We start from the raw sequence: 26,146 nt of genomic DNA, 5'->3' as shown, positions 1-26,146 counted from the left end.
ACAGCACAGGGGGACAAGCACCCAGGCCTCTAGTGGTCAGTCCTGGGCTCCTCCTCTCAGCCACACCCCCACGGGCAACCCCACCAGCTCATAGGGTCACGGCAGGGTCAGTACAGGGCAGCACCCCAACCTCATCCTTTGCCAACCTCATCAGCTTTACCAAGACCAAGGGATGGACAATCACAGACACCAAGGTGTGGGCAGAGCCACTGGCCGTGAAAGTGGCAGACCCAGAGCTGGGAGAGGAGAAGGTCAGAGCCGACTCCTGGTCTGGACGATTCAAGTCACCGTGGCTGAGATTGGTCCTTGATAAGGAGGGCTGTGTGGAGGCTTCCCCTCAGCCTGAGAGTGTGAGAGTGTGTGTGTGTGTGTGTGTGTGTGTGTGTGTGTGTGTGTATGTGTGTGTGCGTATGAGTGTGTGTGTATGTGTGTGTGTGTGTGTGTGTGCCCTTGTTTCACGTCCTCTGGTAAACCTTCTAGCACTGAGGAGGGGTCTGGTCTGGGTCTCATCAATACCTCTTCACTAGCTACATATACCTCAGTGTCACTTAGCCTCTGGGGTCCTCCTCTTACCCGTCTTTAAAACAGGCTAATAACCTATCTTGCACAAAACTAGCATGATGAGTGGAAACCAACTGATACTTGGTAAATGGTAGGTTTTATGATTGCGATTCATGGGGTCGCCAAGAGTCGGACACGACTGAGCGACTGAACTGAACTGAACTGAGGATGATCATTATGAACATGACCCAAGTACTCATATCTTAAAATGAAGTTTTCAGAATTAAGTCATTAGCCCTTTTTGCTTTGGGCTGAAGGGATTATCTTGAGGGACAGGGAGGCCTGGCCTGCTTTAGTCCATGGGGTCACAGGGAGTCAGACATGACTTAGTGGCTAAACAACATTAGGATGACTTCCCCAGGAAGACAATCATCTGATAAGCCATTTGGTGTCTGGGCTGGGTTCCCCTAGTGCTATATACAAATAGAATACACATCCTTGTTAAAAGCCATCAAGTAGAAGTTTATCGTTTTGGAGAGATCCCTTCTCCAGAAATGAATAACGATATTCATATGTATGTGTGTAAAAGCCATCATGGGCTTCCCTGGTAAAGAATCCACCTGCAACCCAGGAGATGCAGGTTCAATCCCTGGGTTGGGAAGATGCCCTGGAGAAGGAAATGGCAACCCACTCTAGTATTCTTGCCTGGGAAATCCCATGGACAGAGGAATCTGGAGGGCCACAGTCCACGGGGTCACAAAGAGTTGGATACAACTTAGTGACTAAACAAAAACAACAAAAGCCATCATATTCTACATGTTTGTTACCTAAACTGTGTACACCAGCCCCCTGAAGTCTATCCAGTAAGGAGAAAAAGTCAGGGAGGAGGAGCAGGCAAGCCTATCTTGGAACGAGGCTTAACATCAAAAGCATAGACATTCAGGCAGGCAGAGGAGTGAAGGAACATGCGGTACCCACCTGCCACTGCTGATGAGGGGCTTATTTCTAAGACACACACAGCACAATGCACACACAATGCAGAGAGAAAACAAGAGACATAGATCACACATTTCAGATGGTTGGTGGAAAAAGTTTAGTTCATGTCAATGCTGAAAGCTGTTCAGGGTCTGAGGTCCATATGAACAATGAACACCTTTCCTTCCTAGTTACCAGACAGTTCCCTTTCTCGCCAAATCTCGGCAAATAAACACACACATAAGCACACGGACCATCACAACAAGCTGGGCCTGGCCGGTGGGGTGAAATGTTGCACGAGGAGATGGACACGGCAGTGTGAGAATGGAGGGAAGGCGGGATGAAGGCTCCTGAGGGGCCATTCGGGGCTCTGGGGCCCCCTCGCCCCGTGTAGGAGGGGGAGACCCTCAGAGAAGGGATGGAATGTCCCAGCTGATGGCCCGATGAGGACCAGCCTCTTTCTCCGTTCATTCTGATGAATGAGAACATGCCATGCAGTCACTATGACAGTTAGGATGGCAGAGTTGACCTGGTTTACAACTGCAACTAGAACCCCTAGAATCATACACTCTTCCTGTAGGGCATCTTAACCCTATATCTAATTTACTCCTCAGACCGATAGTGCTGCAGCTGAACTCTTCTGTGGTTCCATCTTGTTTAAGGCAACCACTGTGCAACGTGGTTCAGAATTCGGTTCACTCCTTTTGTAAGGTGGAAAGCTCGCCTCACGATAGACCAGGAGCTATCGGTTGCCTTGTAAACACCACAGCATCACAGGCTAAGAGAATGACCAGGCGGGGTGGTGGGGTTGCGTTCACATCTAAGGTGGAGGGGGGAGCAGTATGGATGGACACAGGCCAGAGGATCTCGCCTTCCTCCCCCGCCCCTCCAAGCCCCGCGTCCAGGCCTCCTGCACTCACCATACAGTGTGATGCTGGCATTGGTAATCCCAAGCTTGTTCGTGGCCACACAAGTATAGTTCCCATAATCCTTCTCTGAGACGTTGAAGAAGGTCAGCGTGGATATGTGGCCTTTGTTCTCGATCCTCATGCCGTCCAGGCCGGTGGCCAGCCTGCAAAAGAAGAGGAGGTACTGTGGGTCTGGTTCCACTCATGGAGTGAGGGGGCAGGCAAGAGTGGCTGGGGATTCACCCCCTGACACACAACTCTCCTCTGCACGAAGCCCTTCCCTCCAACTAACCCAGCGCCTCTCCCTCCAGCCGTAAGCACCATAGTCTCCATCAGGGGTGGGAAGGGAAGGTGCCAACACTCCCAGGCTGCCTTCTGGGGCTCCTAGTCCTTCAAGATGGCCCCGTCTACAGCTAATCTCAGATTCTGAAACAAAGTCGATCCACATTGCCCACTTCCCAACTTCCTCTGCTTTTTTGCTGCTGGTTCTAAAAGGAGGCTCTGTTATAATGGAGGCTGTCATCAGTTTGGTTTTGCTGTATCTCCCCCCTGGACTCCATCACCCTCCTTCTGCGTGGGGCATCACCCATCAACTCTGCTTCAGACACGCCCCGTTTCTGCTTTCAAGGTACCTGGTGTCTTCCTTGAACCACTGGAACTCAGCCATGGGCACTGCCGAGGCTTCACAGCTCAAGATGCCCTTCTGGCCAACGGAGACCCCTGTGTTCTTGGCTTTGGAGATATAGGGGGGATCTGTGGGGGGATGCGGAGCAAGGCCATAAGACAGATGAGAGGCAGGACAGTTGACAGTCACCTGCTATATATACCCCCTCCTCCAGCTAAACAACCATCTATCTTAGGAAAAGGACTTCTTGCTTGAAGATACTGCATTTACCTGGCATCTTCTTCAAGCCTTCAAATGAACCCAGAGTTAACAATTCTCCCCATTAGCTAAAAGCTCTGACAGTCACAGGAAGGCCCCATGGCCCTGGAGATGGTGATGAGCACAGAGATCTGACACAGTGTTTTCCTGTTGGAAACAGCTTGGGTCTATTAAGAAAATGGCCTTGCCATTACTTGTCTGTCCCCATGCCCTCCTGCTCCCTGGGACTCCCGACAGTGGGTCCACTCACAGTTGACAGTGATCTTTACTTTCCGCACGTCAGGGGCAGCAACATCATTCAAGGCGCTGCACTCATACTCCCCGGACTGGTCACGTTTGATGTCAGAGATTTCCAGGTATTCGTCCTCACTCACAAAGCCCTGGCCTTCTGGGAGGCAAGAAACAGACAGAGACAATCAAGAACCTATGCAACTGGGGACATAACTGTATTTCCATCTAGAATTTAGAGGAGAAGGAATGCAAAAATCCACAAAATAGGGTTTGAACCTCAACTCAAAGATTCTAGACATCTGTTGGCCCCAAAGTATTTGAAGAAATTCTCTGATTGAATCTTGGGTCAATACATTTGGGTCCAAGTCACTCTAACTTTTCAGATCATTTGTTAAGAAGGGCATATCATTCATTTTTTTTTTATTTTTTATTTTATTTTATTTTTTAACTTTACAATATTGTATTGGCTTTGCCATATATCAACATGAATCCGCCACAGGTATACACGTGTTCCCCATCCTGAACCCTCCTCCCTCCTTCCTCCCCATACCATCCCTCTGGGTCGTCCCAGTGCACCAGCCCCAAGCATCCAGTATCGTGCATCAAACCTGGACTGGCGACTCGTTTCAAATATGATATTATACATGTTTCAATGCCATTCTCCCAAATCATCCCACCCTCTCCCTCTCCCACAGAGTCCAAAAGACTGTTCTATACATCAGTGTCTCTTTTGCTGCCTCGTATACAGGGTTATTGTTACCATCCTTCTAAATTCCATATATATGCGTTAGTATACTGTATTGGTGTTTTTCTTTCTGGCTTACTTCACTCTGTATAATAGGCTCCAGTTTCATCCACCTCATTAGAACTGATTCAAATGTATTCTTTTTAATGGCTGAGTAATACTCCATTGTGTATATGTACCACTGCTTTCTTATCCATTCATCTGCTGATGGACATCTAGGTTGCTTCCATGACCTGGCTATTATAAACAGTGCTGCGATGAACATTGGGGTACACGTGTCTCTTTCAATTCTGGTTTCCTCAGTGTATATGCCCAGCAGTGGGATTGCTGGATCATAAGGCAGTTCTATTTCCAGTTTTTTAAGGAATCTCCACACTGTTCTCCATAGTGGCTGTACTAGTTTGCATTCCCACCAACAGTGTAAGAGGGTTCCCTTTTCTCCACACCCTCTCCAGCATTTATTGCTTGTAGACTTTTGGATCGCAGCCATTCTGATTGGCATGAAATGGTACCTCATAGTGGTTTTGATTTGCATTTCTCTGATAGTGAGTGATGTTGAGCATCTTTTCATGTGTTTGTTAGCCATCTGTATGTCTTCTTTGGAGAAATGTCTATTTAGTTCTTTGGCCCATCTTTTGATTGGGTCATTTATTTTTCTGGAATTGAGCTGTAGGAATTGCTTGTATATTTTTGAGATTAGTTATTTGTCTTTTGCTTCATTTGCTATTATTTTCTCCCATTCTGAAGGCTGTCTTTTCACCTTGCTTATAGTTTCCTTTGTTGTGCAGAAGCTTTTAAGTTTAATTAGGTCCCATTTGTTTATTTTTGCTTTTATTTCCAATATTCTGGGAGGTGGGTCATAGAGGATCCTGCTGTGATGTATGTCAGAGAGTGTTTTGCCTATGTTCTCCTTTAGGAGTTTTATAGTTTCTGGTCTTACATTTAGATCTTTAATCCATTTTGAGTTTATTTTTATGTATGGTGTTAGAAAGTGTTCAAATTCTTTTACAAGTGGTTGACCAGTTTTCCCAGAACCACTTGTTAAAGAGATTGTCTTTAATCCATTGTATATTCTTGCCTCCTTTGTCAAAGATAAGGTGTCCATGCTGCTGCTGCTGCTAAGTTGCTTCAGTCGTATCCGACTCTATGCGACCCCATAGACGGAAGCCCACCAGGCTCCCCCATCCCTGGGATTCTCCAGGCAAGAACACTGGAGTGGGTTGCCATTTCCTTCTCCAATGCATGAAAGTGAAAAGTGAAAGGGAAGTCGCTCAGTCGTGTCTGACTCTTAGCGACCCCATGGACTATAGCCTACCAGGCTCCTCCATCCATGGGATTTTCCAGGCAAGAGCACTGGAGTGGGGTGCCATTGCCTTCTCCAAAGGTGTCCATAGGTGCGTGGATTTATCTCTGGGCTTTCTATTTTGTTCCATTGATCTATATTTCTGTCTTTGTGCCAGTACCATACTTTCTTGATGACTGTGGCTTTGTAGTAGAACCTGAAGTCAGGCAGGTTGATTCCTCCAGTTCCATTCTTCTTTCTCAAGATTGCTTTGGCTATTCGAGGTTTTTTGCAGTTCCATATAAATTGTGAAATTATTTGTTCTAGCTCTGTGAAGAATACCGTTGGTAACTTGATAGGGATTGCATTGAATCTATAAATTGCCTTGGGTAGTATATTCATTTTCACTATATTGATTCTTCCAATCCATGAACATGGTATATTCCTCCATCTATTAGTGTCCTCTTTGATTTCTTTCACCAGTGTTTTATAGTTTTCTATATATAGGTCTTTAGTTTCTTTAGGTAGATATATTCCTAAGTATTTTATTCTTTTCGTTGCAATGGTGAATGGAATTGTTTCCTTAATTTCTCTTTCTATTTTCTCATTATTAGTGTATAGGAATGCAAGGGATTTCTGTGTGTTGATTTTATATCCTGCAACTTTATTATATTCATTGATTAGTTCTAGTAATTTTCTGGTGGAGTCTTTAGGGTTTTGTATGTAGAGGATCATGTCATCTGCAAACGGTGAGAATTTTACTTCTTCTTTTCCAATTTGGATTCCTTTTATTTCTTTTTCTGCTCTGATTGCTGTGGCCAAAACTTCCAAAACTATATCATATCATTCATTTTAAAAATATTATTATGAGGATTAACTAAGAGAGTACATGTGAAATACTGTAGCACTTTAATAAGCTTTGATATTTTGAAAGAGAATTGCCATGGTCAGCAACATAAATTTTTAAATGTGGGAATAATGTTAGGGTATGTGAATATGGACATCTTCATTTTTCACTATATTTTCACCATGTACTACATGCCTTTGTACACAGAATACAAACTACTAAGACTTGTAGAATGAATAAGTAATCACTTAACATTTTGGTACAAACTGACACAAAAGAGTTGGTTGGTTTCAAATGTCCTGGGGAAGACACAATGGAGAATGAATGAATGAAGAAACCCTCCTTAATTGCTATGTAGTAGGTGTTCAATAAACATTTGCCAACATAAAATAACCGAGAGCCCCAAATGATAGCGCTCTGGTTACTCGAACCTGGGGTGAAGGTACTTAATAATTGTAATACCCAGCTTTGTGGGACATTCTGGAGGCTTTGCTTGTATGCGTGCTAAGTCGCTTCAGTTGTGTCCAGCACTATGCAACCCTATAAACTGTAGCCCACCCGGCTCCTCTGTCCATGGGATTCTTCAGGCAAGAATACTGGAGTGGGTTGCCATGCCCTCCTCCAGAGGTTCTTCCCAACCCAGGGAATGGACCTGCGTTTCTTATTTCTAGACATTTGTGAAACTTGCAATTCATGATCCCAAATATTCTTGGGCTGAGAAACTCACATTGTTTGCAGCCACCAGGACATACACTTGCAAAGATCTGTCTCTGCCTCATCCCTCATTCCACTTCCCGTGGCTCAGTGCAAAGAGGACAGACCTTCTATCGTCCTGCATCTGCCAAAGCATCAGCCTCCTTTAAAAACCCAGCCCCCCAAAGGCCAAGGAGAAAGTACATCCATTTGCATTTCTTATAAGCCTCATACCTGATTCCTTCTTGTGCTCTGGGCATGAGAGCAGAATTCGTTTTCAGGACAATAAAAATGTGTTGTAAATTTTCTCCAAACCCATAGAAGCATATCTAATCCAATGGTCACTCAATCAGCCAAGTCTGGGCCCACAATGGGTTTGGGACAGGAAGCAGATGTTGGGGCTGGGGGAGTTGACTGGCAGACACCAGGCAGGTGCTTTGGCATCCTGATTCCGCTGACATAGAAGCCTTGGGACATTCCCACCACCTACCCCTTTCCCAGGACACTGACTTTTTTCAGCTCTTCTGGCCTTTCTTGCCACCATGCCCTCCTTAGCTCAGCACACCCATCCAGGCTCTGCCTTTAGTGTCTGGATCCTGGTTGCTAAGACCAACAGCAGAAAGTGTGGGGCTTCAGGCAAACATGTAAACAAACAGAGTCTCCAAATGAGCACTGCCCTGGGAGGCCAATCTCATGCTATTTTGTGAGGGAAATCCTGCATCATTGGCCAGCAGGAGCAATTACTGGCCAGGGCAGCCTCCTGGGATTTGTTCCTGTGGATATGACCCCAGGACAAGCCCACAGGGAGAGTTTCAGGATCTTGGGGAATCTGGTCAAACCCACGTGAGGAGTGACTGGAAGCAGAGGTGAAGGGGAAAACGGGGTTCTGGGCAAGCTCACACTTCCCAGCCTGAGATCTGAGTGTCAGTTCAGAATGGTATTACCGGGCTAAGTCTGGTCCCAGGCACTGGACAAGAACTTTGAAAACTGTGAGGGAGATGCGCCAGGGCAGTTGCCTCCTGGGCCCCGGGGTGGGACCCTGTTTGCTGGGATCTCGGGGTAGCAGGGCTGGTCACGGCCCTCCAACTCACAGACATTTAATTATCCAGGCTGGCTCATATCTAACTCCTCAGGGTCATTAGAGGGATGTCAACATTCTCTCACCCTCATCTCCTTATTTCTCTTAGACTTAACAACATCTCAGTGTCAAAGGGGATTCTGAAACCACTTATTTCAGGATGTGTAATAAAGATACTTCCCAGGTGATACAGTGGTAAAGAACCCACCTGCCAATGCAGGAGACCCATGTTTGCCATCCCTGGGTCGAGAAGATCCCCTGCAGAAGAAAATGGAAACCCACTCCAGTATTCTTGCCTGGAAATCCCGTGGACAGAGGAGCCTGATGGGCTATAGTCCATGGGGTCTCAAAAAGTTGGACGTGACCATACAACAACAAAGATAAAAATTGCCTCGCTCATTAAAATGATGCTGGTTGACCAACCTAAGTGTTTCGAAGGAAAAAAACAACAGCAAAATCATACAGACATAATGACTTTCCAGACTCAGTGTGCCATTTCTGCGGTGGATAAATATACAGGATGGAGAGGACGGCTTTCTCCTATGAAGGCTCCATCATTCTTTCAAATTGTACTGCAGTGAATTTGCCACGAGTAATTAACCTCCCTGTACTTAACCAAGGAGATGAGCTACCTGCAGTGGGCCTGGCAGGAACCTCTGGTGGGGTCACTGACCCACTTTTCTTGGGGAGAATGAGTTAGACCCACAGCAGGCTGCCCAGTTTACACCAGACAAATGGCTTAAAGCCCCTGATGATGCAGATCTGTGATGCTAGTCAGCACAGAGGGGAGGGAGCCCTTTGGGGATGACAGAGGTCTTTGCATTGGGACCCCGAGTGAGTGTCTTCTACCAGAGCGAGGGGACAGACCTGGGTCCTCCACGGGGGAAATTGCTGGACAACAAGGCCACTCCCTGGAACGCGGGGATTTATCTCCACTCTCTGTTCTGTTTGCATGGACTGTTCTGTGACAGCAAATAAGGGAGGAAGTAAGAGTGTTCTGCACAAATTGAGGGTTGTTACGATAATACTACCTCATTAAGCGAGAAAATGAATTTCGTCAAGTTTGTTCTGTAAAGTAAGTGGTTCTCGGGTTTTAATTGGCACATAAATTCCTCCGAGATTTTATGTATTACATATAGATTCTGATGCAGTAGGTGCAGGGTGGGGCTTGGTTTCTGCATTTCTACCTTAAAGCAAAACTGGGGGAGACGTGAAAACTCGCGTTTTCATACATTTTCTCAGAAAACACAGTCTAGGCTTGCAGCCTATCTTTTCTGTAAAGTCCCTTTTGACTGTGTCTTCAGAATCTTCCCGTGGTACCCAGAGCATCCTGCCTGCACCCAGTCTGCCCCCGTTTCTAAGTGTCTCAGGACTTCCATGCTGTTGGCCTCCTGTCCCCATTCTCCATGCGCTGTTCTCAGCCCATTCTGACTCTCTTGTGCACCTGGGCCTGTGAAGGGGTTGGCTGGTCAGTGACATTTACTGCCTGCCCCTTGAGTTGAGATCCTCGTGGAGCTTGCGTCTCAAAAGGCACCCTTTCTTTGGAGCTGCAAGCTTGGCTGGCAGGTCTGCGCTGAGGATCTGGCCCCTTGAAACTACCTTTCCCACCGTGTCCTTGTGATCTTACTGAAAAACACACGCACCCTTGAACACCACTTTTGCTAAGAAAAGGAAGAAGATGTTGACATTCGTCCCCACCTCAAGCCCAAGGAAAGGGGTGGAGATGCTGTTTCCTTAACCGCTTTGAATACTGGGTGAGATTTGCAAAGCAGAACAAATCTAGGTTGCTAAATGCCTGGAGACCTGGCAAACTGCAGTGTGGAATGCTTTCCCTGCCCTCTGCAATTCTGGTTGTGACATAAAATCCTGATTCCACACTGCAGAGAAAAGGGCAGGAGGCTACAAATGCTTGAATCCCCTTTGCTAGCTGCCAGTAGGCAGATTGCTGACTGGGGGACAGAGAGAGGGAGACAGGCAGGAGGAAATACATGAGTAGGGACAGGAAAGGAGGGAGGAGTCACTGATGTAAGGAAGGGAATAAAGGTAGATGGGGTGCAGGTGAGATGCCCAGGCTGCAGGCAGGATGCTCTGGGCACCATGGGAAAGGTTGTAAAGACACAGTCAGAGAGATTTAAAGAATAGATAGGCTACAGGACTACAGCATTTTTTCTGACGATATGAAAATCAGAGTTTCACATCAGCCCCACACTTTTGCTTTCTGGTAAGAGGTCCTGAAATGAGCCAGTAACCCAGAGGCATCTCATCCTGCCCTATGCATTGGGACAGCCAAATATTACATGATTGGAAGTCAAAGGAAGTGGGCTTCGCATCACTGGCAGAAATATATTAAAAATGCGGGTTATTTCTTTCACGGAGGAGCACTTTGAAGCAGATAAGTCCAGCTCACTGTATTAGGAAGATTAAGATCTGCAGGGATCCAAATGGGGCCATTTATCAGGGGATGGAGGGGTTTCTTGGACCCGAACCCTGCAGATGCAAGGCACGTGCCTGGGGAGGGGCTGAGTTGGCCCCAGGGTTCCATGGGCACAAGGCAGCCTCTTGTGCAGGAGTATACATTCTGACATAACAGTCTTGGAGCACAAGGAACATGTAACCCCCAGCAGCAGGGTCTGCACCATTTCAAAAACGGAGGCAGGGGGAGCAGACACACCCCAGGAAGAAAGGTCCCTGGTCCGGCCTTCTGTTCCTAATGTCACCTGCAGCTTTTTCACTCATGCTTATGATGAGTGAGGTGATGGGTAAGAAGCCAGGAGGTGGAGAGGATATTGAAGGCAAGGTCCTTGACCTTGGGGAGTCCATAGGGTGATGAGCCGAGAACTGGAATATTTTATACGTTTTTCTTTTCAGTTTCAATTTTTCCATTCTTAATTGTTTTGGACTCTCAAGTCAGGGATGGTGGGTCAGAAAGACTTATTAGAGATGGAAGAATAAACCTGGGTGTTCAGGGGTGAAAAGCTCAAAGAGAAAATTCAGAGTAAAATCTAGGAGCTTCCTGACCCACTTCTCTTTCTTTCTCCCTCCACATCCCATCCTTCCAAGCCTGCTGTTTTGCAGCCGTCACTCTTGGCCCAATTTTCCCTTCTTCTTCCCCAGCCAAGTCCTTAGATTTATAGAGTTGGAAGTACCAGGAAGGGTCAGAGATTTCAGCCTTCCACTCTTTTGATGATGGTCCCTGACAGAATATCTTTCCCGCCACACGAACGTCTCCCAGGGAGGATTCCAGGGGGTGGCCTATTCCTTGGCCAGACTATTCACTTCATTCAAGAAATCATCCTTATTTGGAGGCAAAATGCTGCCCAGCTTCTCCCTTTGAAACTGGCTTTGATGAAAAGCCACCAGCGAGGGGCCCCCAGCCCCTCCACCCGTCCTTGTCAGCCACAGGAAGCTGCTGTTCTATCTGGGGAAGCTGTTTTGGGAAGTAAACGCCAGCACCTGTCACAGCTCTCGCCAGGATACCTGTCAGGAGGTGACTCCTGTGGAACATGTCTGGGGAAGGGTCCCTGGAGGAAGAGGGCAGGAGGGGGTGACGATGGAGGTTAGGAGGCACTGGCCCAGGGAGGCATGGGCCTTGGGAAGGAATGGCCAAGAAAGAACGAAGATGGGCAAGAAAGCGAGGGGAGGGGAGCTGCGGCCGGAAGCAAGGCGGTGGGAGGGGCGCACCCCGAGGGCACTGGACTCAGGAGGCAGGGCTTCCGAAGAAGCCTGTAGTTAGTTTCCTGGCTCCCCAGCAAGAGGGGCTATTACACACGATTCCTAACATCACCGACCTTGGAAACGTGGAGTCAAACGCCCCGACGACCCCATGCGTGCTGCTCATCAGCTAGGCTCCCACCAGGCTTTCTGATTGACCCTGGAGAATGAACAGTCCCTTGCCCACTCATCAAAGCTGGGTAGCCATGCGAGTGATCAAAGAGCTAATCCGACTCTTGTGAGGAGTGCTCCATGCGTAGGAAAAAGTGTGGGTTGATGGGCAGGTTGTATATTTGCTGGAAACCCCACCCTCGGGGTCTGGAGCCAGGTCACCTCAGTCGGGGTGGGGGGCGGGGGGGACAGACGTTGTCTGGAGCCCTCCCCCTGCTTCAGTCCCTGGGAGTGCTCGGGACAAGGCAGACACTGTCAGGGGTGCACGTGGGGATGTGTGCCCAATTCGTGTCACTCGTCCCTCTCTCTCCAGGATTCTGGTCTATAGAACAGAATCACAGAAAATGAACCCTGAGCAGGTGAAACACCAACTTCGTGGCTGTCAAGCTGGTCTACAGTTTGGGCTCGGCATGCAAGACTAATGTGGGTCTTGTCTGTCTCCCTATGAACTCAAGACAACTGGACTTGTACAATGCAAGGACTCAAGCTGAGTAAGGTCTGACCATGGGCCCCAAACTGGACCTGCGAGAAGGGCTGCCTTGAAATAAAGAGTCTGCATTAGAAGGACTCCTTAGACCCAAGCAGAGTAGATCAGAAGGTGATGGAAACCAGGACTGCAGCCCTCACTGGGAGTTGATGGTCTTGTCCCTGTTTAGCTGTTGGAGCAAATAACCTCACAGTTACCCGAGTCCCCCATCTTCCCTGGGGGGAGAAAGAGTGATCCCGAGGGAGAGGAGATGGAGGAGCCTCCTTCTGGAAATCCACAGACTAGGAAGAGGGTCTCTCCTTCCTTCCTAGGGATCTCCTGGTGTCCTTCTCCATCACACACCTCCTGACACAAAAGCCTCCTTCTTTTGAAGGATAGAAACCTTAGAACACACATGAGTTGGGAACCAGGGTAAGTTCAGCAGTTGAGAACCTCAGCACTCACTCCCCACCTGGTGTCATCCACTCTCAGTTGCGGACACACAGAAAGGGAAGGACACCCCAACTTCTTTGACCTCCTTGTGTGACTGGTCAGGCTGAACTCTGATCACTCTGCACATGATGGCTGGGGGTTTGAACCCCTGAATTTGCCCTCCCCCAACTCTCTCCTCACTAGATCTGCTCTCTCTGCTCATCTCTGCACACTTCCAGCCTTCCCCACCCCGACCTCTCCCTACGCCACGGCAGGCACCCAGCAACACTGGGCTCCCTCTGTCTTCCAACCAGGAAGTGTGGATGGAGGCCCCAGGCAGTCTTGACTCCCAACTTCAGCTTCATCCCTTCCCCACACTGGACTTAAACAAAAGTGTGATGAACTCACAACCCAAGACGTGTGCTTGGCTTGGTTTTACCGACGCTCTCTTTCTGAGATGCGTTCACTAGCTGTAGGAGGAATCAGGAGTCATCAGATAGTTTTGGAAACTAGATGACACTCTTGACCCAGAGGGAAGGGGCTGCGAAGAGTGATGCAGAAACAGCCAGGCTACCTGTGAGGATGTGACCCAGTCCCCTTAAATGAGAGTTTGGACTGTGGGCCAGGGAGAGAAGAGAGACAGACAGACATAGACCCAGAGAAGGCGGATGCAGAAGGCAGGAAGCTGGGACTTCACACACAGGCAGACTAATGGCTGAGGATGGAAGCTTGAATCCATTTCCGGAACAGGTTGCCGATCTGGATTCAAAACGTAGTTAATATTTATATTCTAAAAAGTGCCTAAATATAAATATACATAAACAGTTCAGACCGAAACATAGAGGTTGAAGGAAAAAAAAATCATCACACTTTCAAAAGCAGAGCTTCAACAGCTACATTACTGATAAAATGTTAAGGACAATTGGACAGTTTTTATTTATTCCATGCTTTCCTCTTGTATTACTATTATTTGCACTCTGAACCAACAGGGTTATCTCAGTGTTAACAACTACCAAGTGAAATGAATTCTGTGCTTTAATCTAAATAAACTACTGCTTAAAAAAAAAAAAAAAAAAAAGCTGATGAAGGCACCGAATGACCTATTGCTTCTTTCATGTATATATGTTTTCAGAAAGCTGAACCTGACCTTGCCTGCATTAGCCTAAGCAGGCACCTCCAGTAACCCAGACCCCGTTTCTCAAAGAATACCATATTTCGTAGGAATGGAAAGGCCCCAGGCCAATACAACCAGTGAGTTTCCTGAGGGCACTTTGGCAAACTGACGTTTTGAGCTCAGAGCAGACCTCTAGGGTCGGAATCCGTGGGGGTCAGGTAGACCCAACATCTTCAAATGATTTCTTTTTTGCTTTTCCATCCCGGTTTATGACAGGACATTGAATGCCGCTCCCAGCACTGTAGACCTTGTTGTTTATCCATCCTGTATACAATAGCTTGCATCTGCTGATCCTAAACTCCCTCTCTGTCCCTCCGCTGCTCCCCACACCTTGGAAAGTCTTTCTTTTTTTAATTTTTAATTTTGTTGATTTATTTTAAACATTTTTCGCTGCACTGTGTCTGTTGCTGTGCTCGGGCTTTCTCTAGTTGCTGTGAGTGGGGGCTCCTCTCTGGTTGTGATGCCTGGCTTCTCATCACAGTGGCTTCTCTTGTGCTGGTGCACAGGCTCTAGCATGCATGGGCTCAGTAGCACTGGTCCACAGTCTCTTAGCTGCCCCGCCGGCACGTGGGATCTTCCCAGACCAGGGATTGAACCAGTATCCCCTGCATTGCAAGGTGGATTCTTAACCACTGGACCACCAAGGAAGCCAGAAATTGTTTCTGATGATAGAGCAACATCATAGCAAATGCTTTACCTCTCACTTGCTTTGTGGCCGGACTTAAAACTTTCCTTCTACCCCACCTGCCACGCTCAGTTCCCTGGGGACTGGTGTGTGTGTGTGTGTGTGTGTGTGGTAATGCCATCAAGGCCTTTGTTACTTTTATAGGTGGGTAATCATACTGTTAGGCTTGCCTGGACAGTTAACACTGTTTTCCACTGTAATTACTGACTGCTGTCTTCGGCTCTCAACACCATGCTGGTCTGGATGACAACCACCATGGCCCCTGCCCTCTGGCCCACAGAACAGCCTGCGTCTGGTCCCAGTACCAGGGCCGCTGCAAGTGCCCGACTCTGGGCTGTTCTGGCACACCTTTATTCCCAGCGAGAGGCAGTGACTGGGCTGTCAGACCCTGCGGGACCAGGATGCAGAGCAGTCCCCCGGACTCTGCAATCCTGGAACTCTTGGCGCACCAGCTCAGTCTCCTCTTGGAGAACAGGGTGAGGGGCCAAGTGAGGGTCAGCCCTGCATTCCCCGGGGAGACACCCAGCTGGGGCTCAGGGCCCGAAGTCCTGGAGGGTCAGAAGCCAGACCTCAGCCTTCTGGTGTGGAAATGCTGTGGCTGCCCCTTCCCAGCTCCCTGGAGGAAGAGCACAGCCTGGTTTCTGCAGGTGAAGCTCAGATGCAGCCTAATTCCTCCTGCTTCCTCTCTTTCTTCTCTTCTCTTTCCTTCTCGCCTTTATTAGGGCACAGCTGCATGGCAGTGGTGCTAATTATCACCTTCATTAATATTTCTGAAATACTTCGATTCGCTCCTGGGCAAAACACCCACGAAGCCAAGCAGCACTCGGCAGGCAAGTCACGCCGGAGCTAGTGGCCGCTTCGTGGAGCACAGACCCGGCTCTGAAGCATCGCAGGGAGATAGTGAGGCTCAGGTGCTCAGCTGTGACTGGGCTGAGAGGGGAGGGCGAGGAGCTGGTGCTTAGCAGGCGAGTCCTCTGCTCGGGGTACGGGGGCGCTTCCTGCAGGGTGGGGGCCCTTGGAAACTTTTTGACAAGGACTCTCCATATCCACACACCGGGAGCTATTTCTAGGCAAGTGGGTCTCCCGCCTGCCAACCAGGCTGGACTCTGATCAAGTTGATCTCTCATCAAAGGCATCTGTCTCCCTGGCCCCCCTTTTTAGCCTCATCACTGTAGAAGGAACATTCCATGGGACCTTCTATGACTCTGGGCCAATCATAGGAATCAGGATATAAGACCACTGAATTGGACTTCAAAAGACCTGGGTCTACCATCAGGGTCGCCACTAACGTGGTATGGTTTGGGCTAAGTGTTTTTACCATTCCAAGTCCCAATATTTTTTTTTTCTATCAAATAGAAATTGCACCAGAGGACTTCTAAGGTCATTTGTAAGTTTCTTAACTTAGCAACATGGTCAGTGACCCAGAACGCTAAATAATTCTTTGAGTTCTGGAAACTGATGACCATGTGTCGATGGGCAGAGCTCCCACCAGGAGCGCAGGGCCACTGGCCTCTGAAGAAACATCAGAAAGTCCCTGTACCCCAGCCTGTGCACTGGGGAACTGGCCCAGCCGCCAGCACTGGGCCTGGGGTCTCGATGACGCAGACCTCAGAACAGAGACACCCTGTGACTTCAAGGTGGCCTTATCTGTCACTGTGCAGTGGCTGCTTCGCGATGGGGGAGAGAGGAGCTGACAATTATGAAGGACTGTGTGTGTCCGGGGGTAATGTCTTGTATTAATGGAGGAAATTAATTATTTCTTTTCCCTTCCCAGTCTCCCATGCACGCCAATTTTGACAAGTAGCTGTTCTTTTCTCCCTCCCCTTGATGGGCAGATTGGAATAATGTCTTACAGATATAACTAATCATCCACTGAGATGACTCGGGGCCCATTTTCCCAGGTCTGAGGTTCACTTCAAATGCAGGACCACAGCGCTCTCTGCTTTCTGTCCTCCCACCTTCCCGGCAAACACCCCTCCTTCGCTACGTGGCTCACCTCCTAATCCTTCCCGACCAGACAGCAGATGCTGGATGACAGGCAAGGAGCCAGCAGCAAGGAGGCCCCATACTCTTCGGGACCACAGCCCACGCCTGCCCCGTGCCTGCACAGCAGGACCTGTGAGGACCACGTGGGAGATAAAGGCAGGGAAGATGGTAAGAGTGACTGGGTTCCACGGGGAGGCCTGAACCAAAGGATGTTGGACAGAAAGAGAGATTGGGAGGGCATCTCGTGTGCCACTCCACGAGGGACAGGGCCTTGAGCCTCGGGGGAACAGGTAGCTGTATGGATGCTGCCTATAGTTTCCCAGGACCCTCCAAGACTACCCAGAGAGGGCAACTCTTAAGAACTGGTCAGAATGCAGTGTCAGTTACCCTGTAGTGTGGCCCTGACTTACTCACATGCAGCATTAGAGGCTCTTTCAGTTACAAAATATTGTGCCCCGAGGTAAGTCCTGGAAGTGATGTAAGTAACGGAGTGCTATGGGCTTCCCCGATGTCTCAGTGGGTAAAGAATCTGCCTGCAATGCCGGAGACACAGGAGATGTGCATTCAATCCCTGGGTTGGGAAGATCCCCTGGAGGAGGAAATGACAACCCATTCCAGCATTCTTGGCTGGGAAATCCCATGGACAAAGGATTCTGGTGGGCTACAGTCCACAGCATTATAAAGAGTCAGACATGACTGAGCACGCACAAGCACAGGGCATGCTATGTACCTGATTCTGCATATCACACACACATGAGCACACAGATACGTATATGATGTGTGCCCATAACAGCAGAGAAACATTCAATAGGGAAAATGAAATCGGGAGCTGTTACAATTCTGGCCCCCATTCCCCTGTGCGGGTTTCCCCCTACAGTGAGCAATTCAGCACCAGCTCAGGGTCCTGCAGTTCAGCCTTATTCTGGTGCTCTCTACCTGGAGTTCCTGCAGCTCTTCCCCCGCCCCCCCACCCAATCCACCCACCCAACTTCAGATGCCAAGTGCAGGTCCAGGTTGTCACCTGTGCTCCTGACCCAATGGCTCCAGATCAGAGCACGCCACGTCCCTCTCCTTACGTGTGTGTTAGTCGTTCAGTTGTGTCTGACTCTTCGCGACCCTGTGGACTGTAGCCCACCAGGCTCCTCTGTCCATGGGATTCTCCAGGCAGGAATACTGGAGTGGGTTGCCATTGCTTTCTCGAGGGGATCTTCCAGACCCAGGGATAGGACCCAGGTCTCCTGCATTGCAGCCAGATTCTTTTACTGTCTTGGGTTTGATTAATTTGCAGAGCAGCTCACAGAACTCAAGGAAACATTTTACTTACTAGATCAGGAGTTTACTATGACATGATATAATTCAGAAGCAGCCAGTTGGGACCCACAGAGAGCAAGATGCAGAGGAAGTGGCCGGAGCGTAGTGTCCTCCGAGTTTTCGCCCTCCCTGAATTATCGCCACTTGATCAACAACCTGAAAACTCCTGAACCTCTTTTGGGGGGGGTTTATGGAGGCTTCACGGAGAAGGCAAATCCCATGGACGGAGGAGCCTGGTAGGCTGCAGTCCATGGGGTTGCTAAGGGTCGGACACAACTGAGTGACTTCACTTTCACTTTTCACTTTCATGCATTGGAGAAGGAAATGGCAACCCACTCCAGTGTTCTTGCCTGGAGAATCCCAGAGATGGGGGAGCCTGGTGGGCTGCCATCTAGGGGGTCGCACAGAGTCAGACACGACTGAAGTGACTTAGCAGCAGCAGCAGCATGGAGGCTTCATGGCATACGCATGGTTGAAATCTTGGCCACTGATGACTGAACTCAAACTCCAGTCCCCGCCCCTCCCAGGAGATTATGGTTGGAAGAAATTTAAAGTTTCAACCACCTGATCACAGGACCCAACTTCCCTGGCAACCAGCCTCCATCCTTAGGTGTCATCCAACAATCACCTTATCAACATAACAAAAGACACCTTTCCTCTCCTTTCAGGAAATTCCAAGGGCTGGAGGAGCTCTGTGCTAGGAACTGGACAAAAGCCAAATAGATATTTCTTATCATAAATCACAGTGTCATAGCCATTCTTTGCAAACTTCCCTCATTACTTAGGAAATAGCATTACACCAGGTCCACAAGCGATCTCTAACTCTCCTTGTACATCTGAGTGAGTTACTGACTTAAAACCTCCTTGGGCTTCCTGCTTTATCACCAGTGAAAATTAGGGATTAGATTAGATAATTTCTGAAAAGCATGAGCTCTACTATTTTATCATCAGTAGCTGAGTTGGTTGAAAAAATGTTTCTTTCAACCATTGATTCAAACTATGTGTGTGTGTGTGTGTGTGTGTGCATATACAAAGAAAAATATAACAAAATAAGAAATACATCTCACCTTCAGTCTCATGAGAAATCTCAAAGAAATAAACAAGCCCAAAGAACCTTGAGCTTAGCAAATCAAAGCCGATTCATCTTCAGAAGAAAACAAGTGATATTTACATTATTAAATCACAATTACAAAGCCAATCAGCTGAGGAAGAGGAGAGACCATTTCCATCAATTATTCCTGAACTGAACATAATTTTCCCATCACCTGCAGATTGTAAATGGAAGCTCCAGCTCATCCCAGAACTCTTCCATCAGAGGAGTTATTAATCGGGTAATAACTTTGTTGAATTAGCAAGGACACCGATGAGATGGGGGGGGGAAGCAGGACACAGGGAGCCCGCAGGTGGCAGCCAGGTTAATTCCTGAGACAGGAGGAGTCTGCGTTCGGCTCCTGCCCCTGCTTCCATGCTGAAGAAAGCACTCAGCTCTGGGGTTTTCATTCCAGGGAGTCAGCGGGTGGACAGGTAACACTAAGTCCACACTGCATCCTTTGCTGGCTGTAGGAGGGCTCTGGTGTCTGCTAGCTATGAGGGCGCCCGGTGTTTGGGGAGCACCTCTGTCTGTTGGCTTTGTTTGGGTGCCCCCCTCCCCTCATCCCTGTAAGAATGGGGGCTTCAGTCTTGGGAAGTCCTGACTGTCTCATCAGGACTGCTTGTGGACTGAGAAGGGTGAGAAGACATGGACTGCTCTCTTATCTCTTTCGATGTGCTGGGGTGACCACATGGGTCTCAGTAGAGAGTGCTGTGTACTCGATACCTGAGCAGGTTCTCTGTGTTCCATCTTTTTCTCTCACCCCCTTGTTAAAGCTCCAGCCCCACGGGATTTCTCTGCCAGACCCAACAAGCTTCAACCCCGCCCCACCCCCTAACTGGCCGTGGGTCCAGTCCCTGCTTTGTAACATGACAGGCAGTCTGTTAAGAAACCAGGGTGTGCTTTGTTTTGGAAGCTGCAGAGAGCTGGAAGGACCGAGGGGAGGTCTTCTCTCTCCTATCCTGGAAGCCAAGCTCTGCAGTCTCCTGGTCTGAGCTTCTCACCTCAGGACTGTTAATGACTTTTGTGTCCTGGGGTCTAAAGGGGTTGGTTGCTAGGCACCCAGAGATGATTATCATGCAGGCTTTTGTTTTAAAGAAACAAGAAAACAAACTGCCCAGCTCCTGGAGAGGGAAGTGGGCGAACCTGGGGGTGGGGTGGATGGAGGCATCTCCCACCATGGGGGGGGCACCTGTGCGTTTCCCATGCTGGAGCCTGTAAGTGACAGCGATGCAGACAGGTGACAACGAAGCTGGGTCCAGAAGCAGAGATGCCCTTATCCTCCACTCTTTGCTCCTTCATCCAGAGGGGTGTCTTGCTCCCACCCCTGAGGACTGAGACCCAGAGACCATGTTCTAAGGCTTCAGGATCCTCGAGAGAGAGAAAAAACAACTCCCTAAACATGACTCAGATTGACTTTCTCATCAGCCAGGCTGGTAGGGGCTCCACAGATGAACTATAAATGCAACAATGATCCTTTTAACTGAGTTTTGTGAAATGGAAATGACATGCCTTATCTGCACGCTCTATTCCACCTTCCCTCAAGTAACTAGTGTATCCTTTGGGGCTCAACTTAACTTTTCCACTTTAGGGAAGCCTGTAATACCAGATGTTTCATTTTCAGCCTTCAGACACAGCACCTCTTCTTTGTCTTGCTTTCTCCTGGGCTATCTGGCACACATGGGCTACAAAAGCCTTCTGCTTGGGGTGGCCAGGGGGAGGGAAGGAGCTCAGATGTGTGTTCCCAGAAGGCCACCCCCAGCTGGTCACTTGGGTAAAGAACAAGCTCCTCTCAAGCTGGTTCTCACCCACAAATCTCCCCTCCTGAGCAGGTAGATCCCTCCTCACCTGCTGACTGGGAGTGAGGAGATGGAAGGGGTCAGGGGAACAGCCCTACTGTTTCAGCCTTGGGTACATCACTACTTGTGTGGCTCTTCACACCCTCTCCGCACCTGATAAATAATTCTCTTATTAACCTGCCTGTGCATGTGTGTGTGCTAAGTCACTTCAGTCGTGTCTGACTCTTTGTAATCCTATGGTCTGTAGCCCACCAGGCTCCTCTGTTCATGGGGATTCTCCAGGCAAGGAGTGAGTTGCCATACCCTCCTCCAGGGGATCTTCCTGATCTGCGGATTGAACCTGGGTCTCTTATGTCTCCTGGATTGGCAGGGGAGTTCTTTATCACTAGCACTACCTGGGAAGCCCTATTAACCTGCCTACAATTGTTCAAGGTCAATGGTGCCATCTGTTTCCTGGGAGACACTGACTACTTGATTCTGAAGTCTGAGATGCCCCATCTCTAGGCTCCAGTAAGGCCTGTTTTCATCATTATATTTATCACTTAAGTGCAACCTGGTGATTTTTACCCCAAAGGGCTCACGTGGAAAACTCTGAGGACCATTCTGGTTGTCAAAAGTGGGGCTTGGGGAGGGGGTGCTGCTTACGTCTAGAAACCAAAGTTCAGGGATGTGTCTAAAGGTCTCACGATGTGTCTCCAACAACAAAGAAATGTGTCTCGGGATGTCAAGGTGCCCATGTGAAAACCCTGCATCAGAATGTAAACCCCTGTTCTGTCACTGGCCTGTCCAAGGAAGCTTAGTGAATGCCAAGACCGTCCACAGTGTCCCCAACAGCACCCCCCTGCCCACTGCAAGTCCTGGCAGGTGGCGGGGGCTCACAGAGAGCTGCTGGGAAAGCATGCAAGTGAAAGAAGGGAACTCGCCAATGAGACCCGTTCCTAGTTTCCCATCTCACTTTCCAGTTCTGGGGATAAGACTGATTATCCACTGATTTATTTACACCTAAACACAAACCCCGGAGAAGGCAATGGCAAGCCACTCCAGTACTCTGGCCTAGAAAATCCCATGGATTGAGGAGCCTGGTAGGCTGCTACGAGTCGGACACGATTGAGCGATGTCACTTTCACTTTTCACTTTCACACAATGGAGAAGGCAATGGCAACCCACTCCAGTGTTCTTGCCTGGAGAATCCCAGGGACGGGGGAGCCTGGTGGGCTGCCGCCTGTGGGGTCGCACAGAGTCGGACACGACTGGAGCGACTTAGCAGCAGCAGCAGCAGCAGCAAACACAAACCCATCAAGAGATAGATGCATGCCATCTAAACTGCTCATCCGCTGGAATGGAAAGGCTGCATGCAATTTAGCTGGGGGCAGTGGTGCAAGGAGATGCCTCTGGGGTGTGGCCAGGCTGTGATGGACACTGACCTCCAGATGACCCCACTTCAACAGGCAGACCTGGAACAGCATGGTGGATGGGGAGACTGGAGGATTCAGGAAAGTTTAAGCTATTTTATCCCAGTTCCTCTGAGGAAAATTACTGATTTGTCTCTTGGTTAGTGAATTCTGGAGCCAGGGGAGAAATCCCCTCACTTAAATCATTCACTTTAATCACTTAAATTTACTCACTTAAGTTTCTCATCAAACTTCTCATGGTCACATGAGTAGCAAGAAAAGACACTCTCTGTGTGCAAAGGACATGATGGAAGTGTAGTTTTCAGCATTTTAGGGGGGAAGCTAAGACTCCGGGCTGCCCAGGACACCACTCAGTGGACCTGTCAGCTTGACTCTTCCTCCATCCCCTGTGTCACCCTGGGCTTATTTGTGTGGTCTCTGGTTTTACACTCCATGTGACTACAGAGTCACTTGCCACCTGTGTTTTTACTAACAGACCCAGCTTCTTCCAGGCCCTAACCTGCTCTTGGGGGAATAAAGTTCAAGTAACTCACTCAGCGTTTGCTCACCGTCCTTAGCAAGGTCAGCGACAGGAGAAGGCATCTCAGAAGTCTGATCATGAGCATCTGATTCAGGAGGCTGAGGACCAGCACTCAGTGAGCTGGGGCCATCTTCCCGAGGCCAGGCTTCAGTGGGCTGATAGCCGATCCGATAGGAGCCACCAGGCATCTCATCATCCCGCCGGGCAGTCCCTCTACGTTGGTGATGCTTCACCACCTCTTCTGGGACTGCTCACAGTGACAGCCCCTCGGAGGGGTTCTGGGCAGAGCTGGGGTGAGGGGACAGAGCTCAGAGAGCAGGGCGCCAGTGCCCAGAGCTTCTCACGGATGTGGCAGCCCTGGTCCTGGGGCAAAGGGTGTCTGTGCTTCCTCATAACTGAGTCTATGGGCCTGTTGCAGGGAGGCCAGTGGACTGCCTTCACATCCAATCAGGCTGCTCTATGGGAAACCCACACCAGCACAGAAATTGCTTCTTGACTGCAGGGACCTATAATATCTGCACACAGCAGTATGCATACCACCTAGGAATGATGTGATTTCCAGTCTAAAATGTCAATTTATTTTATTTTTTTCCAATAAGGTTATAACAATCATGTCCCAACCCGGACTGAATAAACATGTCAGGGGCAGTGCGGGATACCAGCCGCTTCACTCTCTTCCTGGGAGACTCTTGTAATTTTACAAACAGAGTGTGATGCACTTATAATGGAAAGTATCACATAAACATGGATATATTAGAGGTCAAACCCTTCTCCTAAAACATAACGGGGTATTCTTAAACAGCCTGATCTACTCCTATGCCCCTGGAACCAGCTCTGAAAAAGAGTTCCGCTGGGCTTCCTCATTTCCTTTCTACTTTTATTTTGAATTCCCAGGACCAAAACATCCCTTTATGCCACAAAGGATCACATGCATCAGGCGGTGCCTTGGGAATGCAGGAAAATGAGGCTGGAGGATCCAGTGGCCTGCAGGGGGTTGTCTAACCCACAGTCTACATTGTGCCCAGAGGGAAGTCCCGGTTAGGGAGGGTGTTTCCACCTCTGGTGCTGTCCTTCGAATAACTGATGTCACTCTCCAGGATAGATCTCTGTAAGGTGCTTGGCAGAGGGAGTAGCAGAAGAGGTGTCTACCAGAGGGGAAGTGACTTCATTTCTGCATCACTCAGGGAACTGACATTGTTGATAGCATATTTCATTCTGGCCCCAAAGGAATCTTTACCCCTTCTGCTTGTGGCCCCAATCTTTAGTTACTGTCAACTATAAATTGGCACTTGCCATGGGCACTTGCCATCAACCTCTACAGGGATTAAGTCATGTTCTGCTGTAGCTGCTGACCTTCAACACTCTCTGAAAGGAGTTCAGGGTGGACAGCATAAATGAGGCACTCTGTACTCAGGCAAGGGAGGGGGGTAGGGTTGGAAACTGGCAGGACAGGTCTTCAGACAGACATTTTCAGGAGCAGATTTTATGAGTCCATCTCTTGAATCTCCTCATGTCTAGAGAAGCAGTAAAATCCTTCATGGTGATGCCTGCTCCTCGTAACCGGCAGTAATATGTGCAAAATATCTGCAAAAATATGTGCATGACCAAAATCACATATATGCTGACCTTTCCCTGCTGCCTCTCCGGAGCAGTTTCTCAGAGCTATCTGAGGTGTCATCTCCTGGGCTACAGTCCTCATTTTGCCCCCAAATAAACCTTAACTCACAACTCTCACGTTGTGTATTTTTCTAAAGTCAACGCATCCACACAGACGCTTGCTCTCCTAGGAAGAAAAGCTACGACAAACCTAGACAGTATATAAAAAATCAGAGACATCACTTTGCTGACAAAGGTCCAAATAGTCAAAGCTATGTTTTTTTTTCCTAGTAGTCATGTAAGGATGTGAAATTTGGACCATAAAGAAGTCTGAGCACTGAGGAACAGATGCTTATTGCAGTGCTGGAGAAGACTTTTGAGAGTCTGTTGAACTACAAGGAGATCAAACCAGTCAATTCTAAAGGAAATCAACCCTGAATATTCATTGGAAGGATTGATGGTGAAACTGAAACTCCATTACTTCGACCACTTGATGTGAAGAGTTGACTTATTGGAAAAGACCCTGGTGCTGGGAAAGATTGAGGGGAGGAGGAGAAGGGGGCAATGGAGGATGAGATGGTTGGATGGCATCATCAACTCAATGGACATGAATTTAAACAAACTCTGTGAGATAGTGAAGGACAGGGAAGCCTGGCGTGCTCCAGTCCATGGGGTCGCAAAGAGTTGGACGTGACCAAGTAACTGAACAATGAAGATTCACTAAGTAAAAAAAAACTGTGCTGCTCTTCTGGGGAGGCTCTGAGAATGTGTATAGGATCCCAGGATTCAGTCAAGAGTCAGGGGGTCAAGGTCACAGCCATTCCTTCCTTTGTTCCCTCCCTCCACTCCTCAGCCCTCACAGAGGCACCTGTAGATGCTCCCAGGAAAGCCTAGGCTTTTTATGAACTGCAGCTAGGGATAAACAGGCTTCCATTGTGAAGCAGAACACGGCACAATGGAGAAACAGTCCATACAAAATAGACAATATTAAATAACAATGAATGATTTTAAGGAGCAAGTCAAACAAAAGAAAAGATGTCCAAGGCTGTGTGAATTAAATAACTAAGAATTCTAATCACTGCTAAAGGAATTTTAAACCAGGAGAGGTCACCCCAGGATGGAATCTTTTAAAGTTTATTTTTAGTCAATTATTTTAGCGTTTGTGGATTTTAATTGGAAGAAAATTCTGTACAGTCTGGTCTAATGTCCTCGTGTCTCTTCTGGTTCATGTCCAACTGCACTGTCGTCAGCAGAAAAAGAAAAGAGCAGAGCAGACTGTAGGGCTTCCCAGTTAGCCCATAACCACTTGTTCCTCCATTTGTTCAACACATGATAAATGGTTCTACCCGGGATTCATGCAGAGGCTGGTGAGGGCGGAGGCCCAAAGTGCCCCACCAAGAGGCGACGCAATGCACCCACGGCATCAAGTGTGGAGGAGAGAGCAATACTGTCCATGAAAAGTGCTTTGAACTTGTCGGGGTAAGTTATCAAGTAAATGTCTGCTATTTTTGCTGTACTGCCCAACACACACCACTTAAAATGACTTAGCCACTTAAACAATACCTTCTATAACGCTGTTTTTACAATTCTGTGGTTCTAGGAAGATGTATTATTCAAGACTGTTTGTCCAGCAGTAAAGGAATACAGACA

The 26,146-nt window shown here is 48.5% G+C and overlaps 1 protein-coding gene across 4 annotated transcripts in view; it reads right to left on the bottom strand.

Annotated features, from left to right (window-relative positions):
• Positions 1 to 26,146, bottom strand: part of OPCML (opioid binding protein/cell adhesion molecule like) — a 1,072,271-nt gene that overhangs the window by 31,790 nt on the left and 1,014,335 nt on the right. For 2 of the 4 annotated variants that reach the window (XM_025287319.3, XM_025287322.3), the window contains 3 exons: positions 3,518 to 3,652; positions 3,017 to 3,137; positions 2,397 to 2,548 (listed from right to left, as the gene is read on the bottom strand). In XM_025287319.3, coding sequence (XP_025143104.1) covers positions 2,397 to 2,548; positions 3,017 to 3,137; positions 3,518 to 3,652 — 408 coding nt within the window. Of the gene's footprint in view, positions 1 to 2,396; positions 2,549 to 3,016; positions 3,138 to 3,517; positions 3,656 to 26,146 lie in introns of all 4 variants that reach the window. The other 2 variants (XM_025287318.3, XM_025287321.3) reach the window with 1 other exon arrangement.

The sequence above is a fragment of the Bubalus bubalis genome, chromosome 5 (assembly GCF_019923935.1).
Source record: "Bubalus bubalis isolate 160015118507 breed Murrah chromosome 5, NDDB_SH_1, whole genome shotgun sequence".
Lineage (NCBI taxonomy): Eukaryota > Metazoa > Chordata > Mammalia > Artiodactyla > Bovidae > Bubalus > Bubalus bubalis.
The sequence above is the reverse complement of the archived record's forward strand: the minus strand, read 5'-3'. Positions and strand labels throughout refer to the sequence as shown.